Source organism: Ipomoea triloba, chromosome 10 (genome assembly GCF_003576645.1).
Source record: "Ipomoea triloba cultivar NCNSP0323 chromosome 10, ASM357664v1".
Lineage (NCBI taxonomy): Eukaryota > Viridiplantae > Streptophyta > Magnoliopsida > Solanales > Convolvulaceae > Ipomoea > Ipomoea triloba.
In genome coordinates this window covers 18,680,290-18,696,618 of record NC_044925.1, presented here as the reverse complement: position 1 = coordinate 18,696,618, position 16,329 = coordinate 18,680,290, and the positions used below count along the sequence as shown (strand labels likewise).

The 16,329-nt window shown below is 36.1% G+C and overlaps 2 protein-coding genes across 7 annotated transcripts; one reads left to right on the top strand and one right to left on the bottom strand.

Annotated features, from left to right (window-relative positions):
* Positions 1-223: 223 nt before the first annotated feature.
* Positions 224-1,978, top strand: LOC116031658 (F-box protein VBF-like). Its single transcript, XM_031273919.1, has 3 exons — positions 224-652; positions 746-864; positions 1,236-1,978. The coding sequence occupies exons 1-3, from the start codon at positions 389-391 to the stop codon at positions 1,717-1,719; spliced, it is 867 nt and encodes a 288-aa protein (XP_031129779.1). The 5' UTR covers positions 224-388; the 3' UTR covers positions 1,720-1,978.
* A 1,657-nt stretch (positions 1,979-3,635) lies between these two features.
* LOC116031943 lies at positions 3,636-7,994 on the bottom strand. 6 transcript variants are annotated; one of them, XM_031274312.1, is made up of 9 exons: positions 7,714-7,994; positions 6,951-7,082; positions 6,411-6,500; positions 6,072-6,212; positions 5,695-5,751; positions 5,251-5,277; positions 5,051-5,146; positions 4,773-4,978; positions 3,636-4,069 (listed from the first exon to the last, which is right to left on the bottom strand). In XM_031274312.1, the coding sequence occupies exons 1-8, from the start codon at positions 7,957-7,959 to the stop codon at positions 4,778-4,780; spliced, it is 990 nt and encodes a 329-aa protein (XP_031130172.1). In that variant the 5' UTR covers positions 7,960-7,994; the 3' UTR covers positions 3,636-4,069; positions 4,773-4,777. The 6 variants fall into 6 exon arrangements, with proteins under 6 accessions (XP_031130172.1, XP_031130171.1, XP_031130175.1 ...); XM_031274311.1 differs by lacking the exon at positions 3,636-4,069 and having other exon boundaries at positions 4,377-4,978; XM_031274316.1 differs by lacking the exon at positions 3,636-4,069 and having other exon boundaries at positions 4,791-4,941.
* Between the last annotated feature and the right edge of the window lie 8,335 nt (positions 7,995-16,329).

The window sequence follows — 16,329 nt, the reverse complement described above, 5'->3', positions numbered from 1 at the left end:
CGACGGAATTCAACAACGTTAAAGTCACGAGGTTAAATTGGTTAAATTAAATGTGATAATATTACCATAGTGTGGGAAATTAAAAATTGAATTATCTAAATAAATAAATAATTATCAAGAAGTTTCCCTCCTGAAGCATGAAGCTTCTCGTGAAGAGCCAAGAAGCTTGCCGCAATAGTGGAACTGTGGAAGGATAGATTCCAAAGACCAAATAATAAAACTCACCTAAAACATGTATATAAAAGTTGAGAAGCTCACCAACAAAGACTCAACAAACTATCAAACACATTCAAAAACACCCACCCTCAAATTATTACCCATTCTTTCAATTCTTCATCATCATCATCATCATCTTCGCTTTCTTGAATTTTCATAGTATTCTTAGAACATGGCAATGAAGAATTTGGAGATGTTGCCCGAAGATTGCCTTTACTCCATTCTTTCCCTCACTTCCCCACTCGACGCCTTCCGCCTATCGTCGGTATCTTCCTCCCTCCGGTCCGCCGCCGACTCCGACTCCGTCTGGGACGGATTCTTGCCGCCGGATTATAAAGAAATCGTCGCAAAATCCGTCGCGGCGGCCGAGTTTTCGTCAAAGAAGGACCTCTTTGTCCGTCTCTGCAACTCCATACTCATAGATGATGGTAAAAAGGTACAATAGTATTTCCCAGCTTAATTTCTTTCATTTGTTTAAGCTTCAAACCAATAATAAATAGTACTAAAGATGTATAATTGATATTTGCAGAGCTTTGCGCTTGAGAAGTCAAGTGGTCTGAAGTCATATATGCTGTCTGCAAAAGAGCTCTCAATTTTATACGGTGACGCGTCTGAGCATTGGACATGGAAATCCATCCCTCAATCAAGGTAATTAAATCAAATTCATACAAAATCTTGTCAAGAATTTAAATTGCAGCAAAATTAGCTCAGTTGATTAGGGCTCTCATTCTAAAGTATTGTTCTATTTGTGAGCATAAATATAATCTGTGTATGTAGTCCAATTATTAGTTTAAGTTTTTAGTTGAGATGAAACACATGCTTTAATTTGGTATCAGAACCACTCAAAAGGTCATGAGTTACCCAAAAAGCCGCACACGTTGAGAGACTTTTAGTTGAGATGAGCACTTGCTTTAATTCTATTAATGGACGTTCAAATTGCAAGACCTAAAATTTTGCAAACTAATTAATCAATGGCAGTGATAATGCAAGCTAATTAAAGTTGATTCAACTGCTTACAGGTTTTCAGAGGCGGCAGAGCTGAAAATGATCTGCAGGCTAGAGATTGAAGGAAAAGTGAAAAGAGGGATTTTGTCACCAAACACAAACTACGGCGTTTATCTGGTGATGAACATATCAGATGGTGCCTTTGGACTCGATTCGAGGCCGTGTGAGACGTCAATCAAAGTGGGCGATAGAGGAGCAGCCGCCACCGGCATTGCGTATTTGCAGCCCGACGGCGGCGCGGAAGAGCGGCGGCCTTCCGCCGTTTATAGGAACGGCGGTGGCGTTGAAATGATGAAATCGCAAGGGGTTGAAGGCGGCGAGAGACGAGATTCACGCGAGAGGAGCGATGGGTGGATGGAGGTTGAGATTGGAGAGTTCTTCAACGGCGAAGAAGACGACGGCGATGAGGAGATTACGATGAGTTTGTCGGAGGTCAAAGGTTGTCACGTTAAAGGCGGACTTATCGTACAAGGCATTGAAATCAGACCTAAATTCTGATCATTATTTTAATCTTTATTTTTTAAAATAAGTTATTAGCTTAAAAGTGATATTACTTGATAATTTAATTCTAAATTTTGAAAATTTAAAAGTATGGTTTAATCAAATGATGCATTCAAATTAATGTGTTACGAGCTTAGTTTAGTGATTTAGTAGATATTTCAGAAAAGAGATCAAGATTCAAACTCCACATCGACAATGTAAAGATTATGTCTAAAATGGACAAATTCCTTGTGCGCACAGCAGATTTTATCTTTAAGTTATAATTGTTCTTCTAATTTTTAAATTATAAAATAACAAAAATTTAGTTTTTAATTATCATGAAGTGTAAATTTGATTTTTGAAAGGAATTTTGATTTTTATTTAGTCACGAAAATGATTGTTTTCATTCTTTGAAGGATCAAAATAGAAAGGACTAAAACAATCACAAATGAAAGTTACAATTTTAATTACCAAAATATTTCTAAATGATAGAAAATTATAAGGATTAAGGATTAAATTTATATTTTGATATTACTTATTAGAAGTCTAATTATCTTATTAGAAAAGATATTGTTACCCACATTGGTTGCTAATCAGCGTAATGTGAGAGTAACCTTTCAAAGTGAAATTAGAGGCCAAAAGAATATTGTTTGTCTATTTTTGTATTTCAATCTGATTTATCCTCTTTGTCGTCTGTTGTTGTCTATTGTTGAATTTCAGTCTCATTTATATTTTTATGTAAATTAATTAATTCTACAAAAAGTAATGATTAGGTTTAGTCATCCACTAGTCAACTAGAGTGAAGCACTCAAAATTTAAGGGGCAGGAGTTGTCCACTTAGGCACTTATCCACAAAGACTTCAAATGCAGTCTTCTCTTCTCCCCATACATTTATGATTTATTCTTGTGCTTAGCCTGATTTGTTTGACACCTTGTATTGAGCAAATACCAATTTTGGTCCCACAATTATTAGCAAAATGATAATTTTGGTCCACATGTTTCATTTCTACCAATTTTAGTCCCACGACTATTGTTTTAATACCAATTTTAATCCACGACTATTGTTTTAGTGCCAAAATTCATCGCACCGGTCACCCATCCGTTTAAAACGTGCAAAAATCTAAAATTGTTAAGCGTATTTTCACCATTTTCAACTTAATATCTCAAATTGAGTATGACTAAATGGATTTAAGTCCTAAAATCGATCAAAATTCGCAGTTTTCCTCCTCATTTTACCTTAATTTGAGGAGAATTGTGAATTATGATCGATCTTAGAGCTTAAATCTCTTTGGACAAATATACCCCTACCGTTATAACTTCCGTTATCTTTTCCACTATTACTAGTATGCACATGCATCCACCATATATTTTCTTATCTTCAATAATAATAATAATAATAATAATAATAATATACACATTAAATATTAGAGTTATATGTTAGTTATTTTTAAAATATAAATATCCAATTTCTAAAAATATTTTACATTATTATTATTATTATTATTATTATTTACTATATTAAAATTTAAATAAATTTAAAATTTTAATATAAAATATTAATATTGGGCACCTATTTTGTGCGCATCACGCATAAGAAAAACTAGTATATACAAATACAAGTAGAAATAGATCAAAATAACATTAAATTTTTTTAATAAATTTATTCAAATATGTACATGATTAGAGACTATATTAACCATACAAATTTTAATTTTTATTTTATATATTATGAAAATAGATATTTGACCAAATATATTAAAATCCAATTATATTGTTATATTATAGATTTTAATATTTTAAATTTTATTTTAATTCATAATAACATAATTTTTTCGTACATCACACTATCTATAGTATTATTATTTAGAATATTATAGACTTAATTCCACTTTTAATTAAAATCATCAAAATGTCCTAAGTGGGGAATGATAAAGTTTGGTAAAAATAAAGACATTTTAAGTATTTTGAACCAAATTGAGTTAATTTAAAATAGTCAAAGATTAAAAGTAAAAATACTATTATAATTGAAAAATAATAAATCAGTACCATCTCATCCATCCACACCCCATATGTTGCATTTAATCTTTCATTAGTTGAACTTTGGTCTGGAATGCCTAAACGCAGATGAGAGGATGCATATGCTCATTCCCTTGCTAAACTGATCTCCAATAGCAATCTTCACATGCATCTTGGTGTGATTTTTGAAAAAACAATACATATGTGGAGGAGAGAGGGTGAAGAGAGAAGAAATAGGAGGCTTGCAAGAGGAAGGATTTTTGGTTTGAAAATGTGGGCATGCATGGAGAAACTCATTCAGCGCAACACGAAAGTTTTTTTTTTTTCCTCCCATTTTCTCTTTCTTAGTCACCTGTAAAAACTCCTCAAAAACCACAACTATTAAGGATGCTCTAACAAGGGTGAGAAATTTTTAATTATTTATATTCATGGTTGAAAAATCGCTAGGCGCTCCGTAGGAAGCCTAGACGGGAATTAATCAGCGCCTAGGCGCCCGCGTATTTTTTTATTTTATTTTTTATTTTTTAAAAATTTGTTTAATTATTTTTTTAAGTTTTTAAAGACTAATAATTATAAACTATATAATACTTTAATAGTTAATACTAAAATATTAAATATTAACCTAAAAATATATATAGACTTTGTACAATTTAGGGTTATTCCGCTCAAAACAATGTTTTTTTAGTGAAATAATCCATTAAAAGAAAAAGAATAATAGCTAATCGGCCAACTAGGTGGCCTAGTCGATGCATAAGAAGTCTAGTCGGCGCCTAGGAGGTCTAGGCGGTCAGCGCCTAAGCGGCCTAGGCGGTGCTAAGGTGGCGCTTAATCGGCCTAGTCGGTCGCCTAGACCACCATTTAATGTGATACACTAGGCGGTTGATTGGCGCCTAGGCGGAATTTTTGCATTATATTCCACGCCACTTGACATTTGCAATCTTTCAAAATTTAGATTGCAAATGCTAGTCTTTTCAACCTCACCTTGCAAATGTCAAGATGCCGTGACATTCTAAAAAATGAAAATTTTCTTGGGTGACATAAAATGCTATCCTTACCTCATTCAGCGGTTCAGATGGTCTAATGTTGTCTCTATGGTATCAATGCAACAGCCGACTGATCGCCCCAAACTCATGGCCTCTGCTAACCTCAATCTAGCTTCACCATAACCAATTAACATCACTAAGCTGTTAAGGGCTGCCCATCTTAAGTGCAAGTCTGCATCATCTTCTCTGAAGTACAACCATTTCAGCACTTTGTCCAACTACCCCATAACGCATTTAACGGTAGTCGGTCATTGCTACTTAAACCAGGAAAATCACAGCACAACACTAACCTTCTCGACATCTGAGTGAAGTAATTCCGAGTATCCAAACTCCAGGTACTCCGCAACCAGCCCTCCCAGCGTTACACATAAGAACCTGTTCAAAGCCTAGCGTCGGAGACAGGATAGCAAGAAGGTCAGACGTTTGGAAAATTATGAAGATACGATTTCTTAAGATGATGCCTGAATTGAAAACTGAGAATGTATCTGACCTTCGATGAAACTTTGTTTGTGTTTACCTGAAAGGATGTGTAATCTGTTACAGAGTGAATCCAGGTAGAATAACAAAACAATTAACACTACAATGACTTTGTCAGAACTGCATAAAGTCCGCAAAGTTTTGGAGAAGTATAGTTTGCAAGATGGGAGGGTGAAATTAACACTCGGAAGGAAAGAAAACTCATGTTTATGTAAAATCTTCAAATCTGAAGATCAAATCGATAAATTGGTGAAATCATGTCCAAAAATTGCTACAACCCAAAGTGTTATACGGTTTGTCTATTGAACAGCTATCTGAAGCTCTTAATGTCATTGGATTATGGTGTACACTGAACATAATGGCATTATAAATACAGTACAATAAGAGAAGAAATATTTAGCTCTGGCTAAATGTTGATTCTATATTTCTATTTTTGATTTAAACAAATTACTCTCACCTCAACCATTTGCTTTCTTTTCGTAAGTTTTTTGCATGATACAGTTGAAGCACCAACCTGGAATACATAGAAGTTCAGAAAAGTAAACTCTAGGAAATAACATGAGAAAGCAATAGGAAAATAGAATTGTTTTTTCCCCATGTACTTCAAGAAAGACAGTTACCATGTTGCAAGTACAAATATCAACATATTTTAGGACTAACTGAGTAACTGAAGAAGAAAATTTCAGAAGGAATTAACTATAAATACAGGAAGAAACCATTATAAGGGTATCTAAGCCAGAATTTAACATAATGAAGAAGAAACTCTAAATAGCAGTCAATTTTCAAAAACGAAGTTTGGGTGATATCCTAGAACATAAGGGCAAATGATCTTACTTTTCTGAGAAAATCAAAGCCACAGAACTCAACATTTCCCGGAGCAAACTTGTCCTGAATTAAATCTTCCACACTAGGTACTTTGTATCTATATGGTAAAACCCCCACCAAGTAACCTACAAGAAAATGACCCGCCTCGTGCTGCCAAAGGTGAGAGAAATTAGTCAAAGCACTAAAGCAATTTGCACCAATCTTTATCCTTTGGAAACACATCTGAAGCTTTCTAGAGAGCTTAGTTAATTGCAGTCACCACTCCTTTAATCATGGGCTTCGGGAATAGCACATTTGAAGCATGTGACCTTATTACTAAAAGGAAAGAGGATGAAAATGATGGCTCACTTGAATACATATTTGATGGTCTTCAAGAGCGGAACTAGAGGCTTCACTAGAATCAGTGTCCACAGAGTTTTCCATTGCCAAAATTGAGGCCTACAAAAAGAGATTGAGACTAAGTCATCTGATTAAGTGATTAACCATAAATCTGCATCTACAGAGTTAAGAAGTTTTGCACTGTAAGAATATGAAAGAAAACTTTTGTAAGTAGCAAATTAAGTCAGTACGTCATGTCTCTCAAACGGCAGTATTGGAGACCAAAAGAAAAGAAAGGCTAGTTGTATCAATATCTGCTTACAAGACTATATAAATACTTCTTACGAGTTCCTGATTCTTGATTACACAGGTGAACAAAAGAAAGCAACAACCTCACACAAACATTCAAATGCCATATTTACCCATTATTTTGGTCTTGATGTTATCTTTCTTCCTCTACTATCTACTTAGTTCCAACTAAATGTGAATGCTAGCAAGTTATACGGTTTAAACGCTGCGGTCCCAATATCCAATTATGTACATTGAGCACCATAAATGCAGATCAAATACCTCCTCATCTAATGATGCAAACTCGATGCTGCACTTGATCGAACGCATAATAGAATCAACTAGCCTCTCAAGAGACGTTGTATCAAGCAAATTCATGTTCAATCCATCAAGCTCCACAACCCTTTTAGGCACCTAAGCAAATATTACTAAAATAACTGAGAAAACACAAATTTTATTTTGTAACCACAAAGCATACTGCAAATTAGAGTGCCACACCAAGCAAGGTAGCCGCAGGTAGATGTTCGTTGCATCTGAACTACATTTTTCATAGAGTTTGAACTAAACATTTGATATCCAAATGTAATCATGGTTGAACTATACATTTGTAAATTAAACCAAAGGTTAGTCCAATTAGTCAGAGCATATATAACTTTTCACTGATCTTAAATTTACCAATTAATATAATGGGTGTTTGGTAAATAATTGATTGAGTTAGTGGATACATGCAAAATGACTTTCTAAAAATGCTTATCGAAAAAAGTAGCCAAAAAACTGCTTTAGAGCTTTTTTGTAATTTTAACGTTTTGCAGCAATAAATGTTAACTAATTAAACATTTATATTTACTGTTTAACCAAGTCAAACAACTAAAATTAGTGAAATAAGTCAAAATTGACAAATAAACTAACTATGTTACCAAACACATGCTAATAAAAGCATGCCTATTTAACCTTATCATATTCGATTAACAAATCCTTTTTCCTCTAGAATGCAAAATTTTATAGAATTTCAGAACAAGATAAAATGAAAGTATAAATTGGCTACCAGTTGGGCGGCAGCGAAGCCGCGGAGGCCACCAGGCTTTCCTTGCAGCTGCTTAACGAGAGATAGAGCCGCCTTGTAATTCCCCTTCTCTAGTTCCCAGTCCACTCTTCTCAGTGCTCGACGTCGTCGTATTCCCTCCGCGTCATTCGCTCTCGCCCAAATCAAGGCTCGACTCCTCGCCGGCGCGGGAGCTGAAAGCTCTCTCAACGGGAAACTCATCCACGGGCAAAGGAGATGATGTATCATGTATGGTACGACGGCGTCCGTTGGGGACAAATTTGATTTTGAAAAAACTGTAATTTCAGTACCTCAATTATTATTTTTTTGCTAGTAATTTTAGTTCCAAACAATTTATTGTTACAATATACATGCAGAACTCTTAAAAAAGTTACAGTTTTAACTCTGGAGCAACAAAACTTAAAATTATTAGCAAAATTTTACTTAGTACGGAGTACATGTTAATTTAGTAATTTTTAACATTTTTTCTTTAAATATGATATTGTTTAGTCTTGATATTTTATTTGTAATTGAAAATATGTCACAATTGAAAAAAATTATCAAAAAATGTTGTCAAATATGTATTTTGCAGATGAAATACCAAAACTGACACTGTTATAAATAGTAAAGATAATAAAATTTTAAAATTTTTATACTAAGTAAAATTTTAATATAGTTAAATAGTTTTGTCGTTCTATGGATGATGGATGGATGAATATTATGAAACATTATTATTTCTAGTCCACTATTTGGGTTATAGCTTGCATTCTTTGTTTATTATTTGAGCCAATATCTTGGGCTTTATATGCACACTTTTGGGCCTAACGCCCGAGCAATGATACTACTATTTTCGAGTTGTTATACCATGAACCAAGGTCTTCCTTGTAGGTTGGACCCTGATCCTGAACTGTGTATTTTTAGCATTGGAATTGTGAACTTCTAGAATATAAATTGTGTTTCTAAGTCAAAACACATAAATTGTATATGATAACATTGTGTGTTCATATTATACAAATTGTGAATTTTTAAAAGGTAAATTGTGAACATTCACATTGTGCATTCGTAATACAAAATGTCAATTATTAAAAGGTAAATTGTGAACATTCAAAACTTGGGTCCACTGCGAGTCTGCGACTATTTTCCTACCCCATTATGTAGCTCTATATCCGATTTATGGTGGACCAGTCTCAACAAAATCATCCTATATAAAGTTTTGGTTAATGTTTTTTTTTTTTTTTTAAATTGTTATGTAACTAACTTATTGTAAAGGCATAATTTATTTTACTTTTTAATTATTATTTTATTTATTGTTGAATTATTTTGTTGAAACTTTTTACGTAATATAATTTTTAAAAATTATAAATTATTACTATATTTATTTGTACTTTGTTTTTTATAATCTATTTTCTTTTTTTTTTAGTAACAAATTGAATTTTAGTTTTACAATTCAAACCATAGTTCAAATTAATAACATGAATTATTATAAATAAAATTTTAGTTAGTATAATTTGCATTCGATTATATACATAATACAAATAATTTTTACAATTTTATATTAAAAATTTACGTCTTTAGATTTACATTTTGCTATTTTTAATATTTAAAAGTAATTTATATATTGATATAAATGAATAATTTTGAAGAGACAATAATATTTATTGAAAAAAATAATAATAATTTTTTAATGTGATGTGAAATTAAGGCACACTATTGAAAGTGGATTGGAATTGCAAGGATATATAATACGGAGTAGTAGTAAAGAAATTGCAAGAATAAGGATAGCCTTAGGCCTTCCTCAATAGTTCAAATTTTTTCTCAAGTTTTTTGTGGATCCAAGTATCCACCTCATCATCTACTATCTCAGTTTAATTTTAAAAGATATGTTACATATTTACATTTTGTTAAAAATTTAAAACAAAAATAATAAAATAATAAAAAAAGAAAAATGTATCTTTAATTTGGTTATAATAGATGCTTGCTGTTCATATGCGGACTATTAGGACTCTATGTATATGAGTCACACTAGGACTATCAATTCTAGTCTATTTGGGACTACTCTTGTATATATACTCTTGTCTTCTATCATTGTATGCGTTGAATTCTATTGAATACAAACACTTTGTTCTCATCTAGTATCAGCTAGCCTAGGTTTCTTTCCTATGGCCGACGGATCTGTTAATTCCTCCGAACGGACCGTCTCCGATGCTGTTGTTTCTTCTTCGGTCTCCTCGGCCGTCGCCTCCCTCTCCACTGCCCATCACTTTATTAGTGTCAAATTGACCAACACGAATTTTCTTTTTTGGCGTACTCAGGTTGTTCCGTTTCTTCATGGCCACGAGTTAATGGGCTTCGTTGATGGCTCTAATCCTATGCCTTCCGCTCTTCTTCCTGTTGCTGATGCTACGACTCCTGCCCAACCCAATCCGGCGTACACACCTTGGTTTCATCAAGATCAAAGTGGTCTCAGTATGCTGATTTCGTCTCTGTCCCCGGATGTCATGCATTTAGCGATAGGTTGCCCTACGTCACGGTCGCTTTGGACAGCTATTGAACAAGCGCTGGCCTCTACTTCTCATGCTCGCGTTCTGCATCTGCTTGGACAACTTCACTCCATCCAGCAAGGAGACTCCTCCATCGCCGATTACATAGCCCGGGCGCAGGTAGTGGTTGAAGATCTTGCTCTCGCCGGACGAGTCGTGTCGTTGGAGGAGCAAAACCTCTATGTTTTTAGAGGGTTGCGTCCAGAATTTCATCCCATTACGGCATCGTTAGCTGTTCGAGGTCGTCCGGTCTCCCTTCAAGAACTTGCGGATCTGCTGGGCTCCCATGCGTTCGTTACAGGTACTGGTTCTTCTCCCACAGCCATGGCGCCTGCGGCTTTTGTGACTAACAGCGGTGGTGGAGGACGCCGTTTGTGACTGCATTGTCCACTTCGGATGCCTATTCTGGTGATGATACATTGAGAGTTGGTGATGGTAAGGGATTATATATTAGTCGTGTAGGTCATGCATCTTTTGTTACCCCGTTTAGAGTTTTTAAGATGTCTGATATTTTACATGTCCCTGGATTATCTTCGTCCTTATTGTCTGTTCAGAAGTTTACTTAGGATAATAATGTCTTTTTTGAGTTTCACCCTTCTTTCTTTCTTGTGAAGGATATCACCACCAGGGCGACTCTTCTACGCGGCAATAGCTCAGGCGGGTTGTACGCGTTGCCCGTTCCATCCTCCCAGTCTGGTCCTCAAGCTTTTGTTTCCTCTCGTGCGTCATCGTCGGTGTGGCATGATCGCCTGGGTCATCCCCATCAACGGGTTTTGAGTCGTATTCTACCTTCTTGTTCTGTTCTTAGTTCGGATAGTTCTACTCGTTGTACTCTTGGTCTTTGTTCTGCATGCCAGTTGGGCAAGTCTGCTCGTTTTCCTTTACCTCGTATTGACATTGTTAGTTCGAATGTTCTTGACTTAATTTATACTGATATTTGGGGACCAGCTCCTGTGTTGTCATCTACTGGTTATCGATATTTTGTTATTTTTGTTGATGACCATTCTCGATATACATGGTTCTTTCCTATGCGTTTAAAATCAGATCTATATGCTATCTTTGATTCTTTTCGTGCTTTAGTCGAGCGATCTTTCAATCGTAAAAATAAGGCTAGACAATTTGATCTAGGTGCCGAGTACAAAAAATTGCATTCTCTGTTTGTTAGTTAGGAATTAATCATAGGCAGTCTTGTGCCTACACTCATGAACAGAATGGTCGTGTCGAACGGAAGCACAGACACATTGTTGAGACCGGTCTTACACTTATGGCTCGTGCGTCTGTTCCTTATCGTTTCTGGGATTATGCTTTTGAAACTGCTGTCTATTTGATTAATAAGATGTTATCCAGTGTGTTGCGTAATTCGAGTCCCCATCTTTTATTGCATAAATCCCCTCCGTCTTATTATTTCCTTCATGTGTTCGGTTGTCTCTGCTATCCTCACTTGCGTCATTATAATAGACACAAGATGTCCTATAGGTCTACCCCGTGTGTTTTTTTTTTAGGATATCTAGAGTCTTTTAGGGGGTATAGATACATGGATTTACAGACTAACAAAATATATATTTGCAGACATGTGTGATTTGATGAGCATGTATTTCCCTTTGTTCCCACCACTGTGCCATCATCTCCTGCTGTTGCACCCCGACCTTGGGCTGAGTCAGTGCTACACGTGCCTCTAATCTCTACTCCTGTCATGTCCGAATCGCATGAGACCACTGCAGTCGCTGCTCCTAAACAGAAACGAGGCCGTCCTCGTGGACGGTCCACTAGACCGACNGTTAATCTTAACACTTCCCTATCATTATTAAGTCAAGAAGTCATTAGCACAAACTAAAGAATTAAAGAAAAGAATATGACTAATTATTTGCTCATTATTTGAGTTCTTAGATTAAAAATAAGAATAGAGGTGCCAAGGACTAGGGGTGTGCAGAACCCGACCAAACCGACGAACCCGACCGACCCGACCACCGCAAATTCGCCATCCGAGGAGAACCGAACCCGAACATGCTAAACCGAACCGTTGGGCGAGGTGTGCGGTTCAAATGATTTCGGTTTGGGTGGCAGTAATGCCACCCGAACCCGTCCGAAAAACCGATGTAACATTAGGGTTAGCATTCAGCACATATATACGACGTCGTATGAGCATAGTATATATATTGCGAAGATTCCCGATCTGCTCATTTGCGCAGTCGCACCTCTTCACTCTTGACCTAGAGAATTCTCTCGTTCTCTCGACCTCTCTCAATCTCTCTTCTCTGAGTTCTCTCAACCTCTCTCTTTGTTCTCTCTTCTCTGAGTTCTTAGATTACTGTCTCCTCTCTCGTAGTCTCGTACTCTCGTTGTCTCTTCTACAGTTCTACAATTTGTAAGTTCTAAGAGAGTTAGAGAATCAGAGACTTTTAAGTCTCCGGTGGAAGCCCTAGTCCGGTAGTCCCTGAATCGGTGAGACGCAGAGACGGACTGACGGTGGGTGACCTATGGACTCGGGAGGGTTGCAGTTTGCTTGCTAGGAATCGAAGGCCCTCTGTTCTCGGGGGATTATTGCTGAGAATCAAGGTAACCCCTAAACCCTAATTGATTTTCGTTATTCTCTGATTCTGTGTCCTGTGTTGTGACTCATGTGAATCTGTGATAGTGTTGTGACCCTAATTTCAAGCTCTTTGATTTAGGGTTTTGAATTTTGATATTGATATACTCTGATTTTGTGAAATTATTCGCCTAATTTCTAGCAATCTAGTGTATTATTTTCCAGTATGGTGGAAGCCCGAAGCCCTATCCCCTATTCCCCTGATTAATGATTATGGATTTCTTTGTGTTATTGTTCTTACTGAAAGTCTGAAATTCATTTCATATCTTGGATGCCTGAATCACTGAATGTCTGTTTTGGTGGAAGCCATAGCCCCTAACTGGGATTAGTGGGATGTGAAATCCATATAAGTGATGAGCATTATATTTTTTTAAAGTAAGACTGTGCTCTTACTGTGCTTGAAATCTTGAATGCCTGATTAATGATTATGGATTTCTTTGTGTTATTGTGCTTACTGAAAGTCTGAAATCCATTTAAAATCTTGAATGCCTGAAATCTGAATGTCTGTTTTGGTGGAAGCCTTACTGCCTTAGCCCCTAACTGGGATTAGTGGGATGTGAAATCCATATAAATGATGAGCATCAAAAAGTATTNGCGATAGTTTTACAAACAAAGCATATCTTTAATTCTTGCTCTAAGTTTCTCAAAGTTACCTTTGCAATCCTCATGGTAGAATTTCTCCTTGATCGTGCCATTGAGGTAACATTTGACAACTTCTCGTGGATCTCCGGTGTGAAATAGTCCTCTAGTGTACCAAGATGCACACTCTTTTAAGCTTCGTCCTCCCGTGAGTTTTGTTCCTTCTGGTAAAAGGTACTTGAGCATTCCAACAACTTTGTCTTCTTCTAGACAAATAGGTGTACCTGTAGAATCAAGACAAAAACGAAAAGAGGGTACAAGCTCTTCTTCCCCCTGAGTACCCGAACTGCCACCATATGTTGTATCAAAATGTGAGGGTAGAGACGGACAAACGGTGACCTGTGGACTCGGGAGGGTTGCAGTTTGCTTGCTAGGAATCGAATGCCCTCTGTTCTCGGGGGATTATTGCTGAGAAATAAAGTAACTCCTAAACCCTAATTTATTTTTTCATTATTCTGTGATTCTGTGACCTGTGTCCTGACTCTTGTGAATCTGTCATCTGTGATAGTATATTAGTATGTAGTGTGATGTTATGAATGTGAATCATGTGATAATTGCAAAACCCTAATTGAAGCTCTTTGTTTTAGGGTTTTGAAATTGATATACTCTGATAATTTCTAGCAATCTAGTGTGTTATTTTCCAGTATGGTGGAAGCCCGAAGCCCTATCCCCTATTCCCCTAAGTGTTTTGAATAAATGATTAATGATTATGGATTTCTTTGTGTTATTGTGCTTACTTAAAGTCTGAAATCCATTTAAAGGCTTAAAGTGTCCCTGTTTTAGTGGAAGCCATAGCCCCTATTCCCCTAAGTGTTTTGAATAAATGATGAGCATTATAATTTTTAAAGTAAGGTTGTGTTCTTACTGTGCTTGAAATCTTGAATACCTGATTAATGATTATGGATTTCTTTGTGTTATTGTGCTTACTGAAAGTCTGAAATCCATTTAAAAGCTTAATGTGTTTTTGTTTCGAACCTTTGGTGGAAGTTGTAGCCCCTAAATGGGATGTGAAATCCATATAAATGATGAGCATCATAAAGTATTTGCATACTTTGCTTGAATGCCTGATTATGGATTTCTTTGTGTTTTGTAAATTGTAACTTGCAAGTATGAAACTGTGCAAGTTGCCAAGTTGATGGATATGTGACCCTTAAATTGCTTGTGGAATCTGCAATTCTGCATTTCTGCATACATGATGAAATGTGCAATAACTGAACTATGTTTAATTGTTTTTTAATGATGAAATGACCTAGTTTTTGAATTGAGATTCCTAATACTTTCCTACTATATGTTATAGATGGAAAGTGTTGGTGGGTCTAGAAGTCAACCTCCCTCTCAAAATGTGGAACATGATATGGGAGCAGAAGCTGTAGAGAAAGATACATCTCAGCAGCTTTTGCCTCCATCTGTTCCTAAAAAAAGAAAAGAGGTTGAAACCAGATCTCNAATGTGGAACATGATATGGGAGCTGAAGCTGTAGAGAAAGATACATCTCAGCAGCCTTTGCCTCCATCTGTTCCTAAAAAAAGAAAAGAGGTTGAAACCAGATCTCCTGTTTGGGATCACTTTGAAAAAATCAAGAACAAAGATAACATTGTTGTCTCAGCAGTGTGCATATACTATAAAAAGTCTTACAAATCTGAGACCAAAAGACATGGGACTTCTACTTTGAGAAATCACATTATGACTTGCTTAAAAAATCCTCACTCTAAGGATACTCACATTATGACTTGCTTAAAAAATCCTCACTCTAAGGATACTAGGCAATCTCTACTCACATTCTCTCCTGCCTCTAAGGATACTAGGCAATCTCTACTCACATTCTCTCCTGCTCCTAGTTCTGGTTTAACTGAGTCTGAAGGTGCAGCAGGGGTTTTAGGAACCTGGGTTTTTGATCAGGAGTTGATTAGGAGAGCTCTTTGTGAAATGATTATTGTTGATGAGCTACCTTTTAGGTTTGTCGAGGGTTAAGGTTTTAGGAAATTTATTCTTGTTTGCTGTCCTATGTTCAAAATTCCTTCTAGATGGACAGTAAGTAGGGATATTCTGAAAATTTATTCTGATGAGAGGGTTAATTTGAAGAATTTCTTTAGGACTAGCTGCCAAAGGGTTAGTATCACTACTGATACTTGGACTTCTGTACAAAGAATAAACTACATGTGCATTACTGCACATTTCATAGATCATGAGTGGAAGCTACAGAAAAAAATAATTTCCTTTGTCCCTATTTCTTCACATAAGGGGGAATACATTGCTAAGGCACTGGAGAGTTGCCTACTAGAGTGGGGGTTGAAGTCAGTTTTTTCTGTCACAGTTGATAATGCTTCTAGCAATGATACTGCCATAGGGTTTTTAAAAAAGAAAATGCTGTTTTGGGGTTCTACCAGTAAGGTGTAAGTATTTGCATATGCGATGCATTGCTCACATCCTTAATCTGGTTGTGCAAGATGGATTAAAGGAATCTGATGATTCTGTTAAGAATGTGCAAGATGGATTAAAGGAATCTGATGATTCTGTTAAGAAGGTAAGGGACTCTGTTAGGTATATGAGAAATTCTGTTAAGAAGGTAAGGGACTCTGTTAGGTATATGAGAAACTCTGTTAAGAAGGTAAGGGACTCTGTTAGGTATATGAGAAACTCACCTGCTAGGCTCCAAAAATTTAGAGAGCTTGCTGACTTAATTGGGGTGGAAGCCAAAAACTCTTTGGTTCTTGATGTACCTACAAGGTGGAATTCCATATATTTGATGCTGCATACTGCTTTGCTGTATCAAAAGGTTTTTGAAGTGTATGAAGATCATGACCCTTCCTTCAAATCTGATTTGGGTGGGAATGTTCCTAATTTCTTGGATTG

What these genes read in the sequence shown, in the direction of transcription:
- LOC116031943 (XM_031274312.1), bottom strand. Translation starts at nt 7,959, where the DNA reads ATGATACATCATCTCCTTTGCCCGTGGATGAGTTTCCCGTTGAGAGAG. An exon ending in TTGCATCATTAGATGAGGAG is followed by an intron (nt 6,501 to 6,950) that starts GTATTTGATCTG and finishes CTCTTTTTGTAG; the next exon opens with GCCTCAATTTTGGCAATGGA. An exon ending in ACCATCAAATATGTATTCAA is followed by an intron (nt 6,213 to 6,410) that starts GTGAGCCATCAT and finishes CACCTTTGGCAG; the next exon opens with CACGAGGCGGGTCATTTTCT.
- LOC116031658 (XM_031273919.1), top strand. Translation starts at nt 389, where the DNA reads ATGGCAATGAAGAATTTGGAGATGTTGCCCGAAGATTGCCTTTACTCC. An exon ending in TCATAGATGATGGTAAAAAG is followed by an intron (nt 653 to 745) that starts GTACAATAGTAT and finishes TGATATTTGCAG; the next exon opens with AGCTTTGCGCTTGAGAAGTC. An exon ending in AAATCCATCCCTCAATCAAG is followed by an intron (nt 865 to 1,235) that starts GTAATTAAATCA and finishes AACTGCTTACAG; the next exon opens with GTTTTCAGAGGCGGCAGAGC.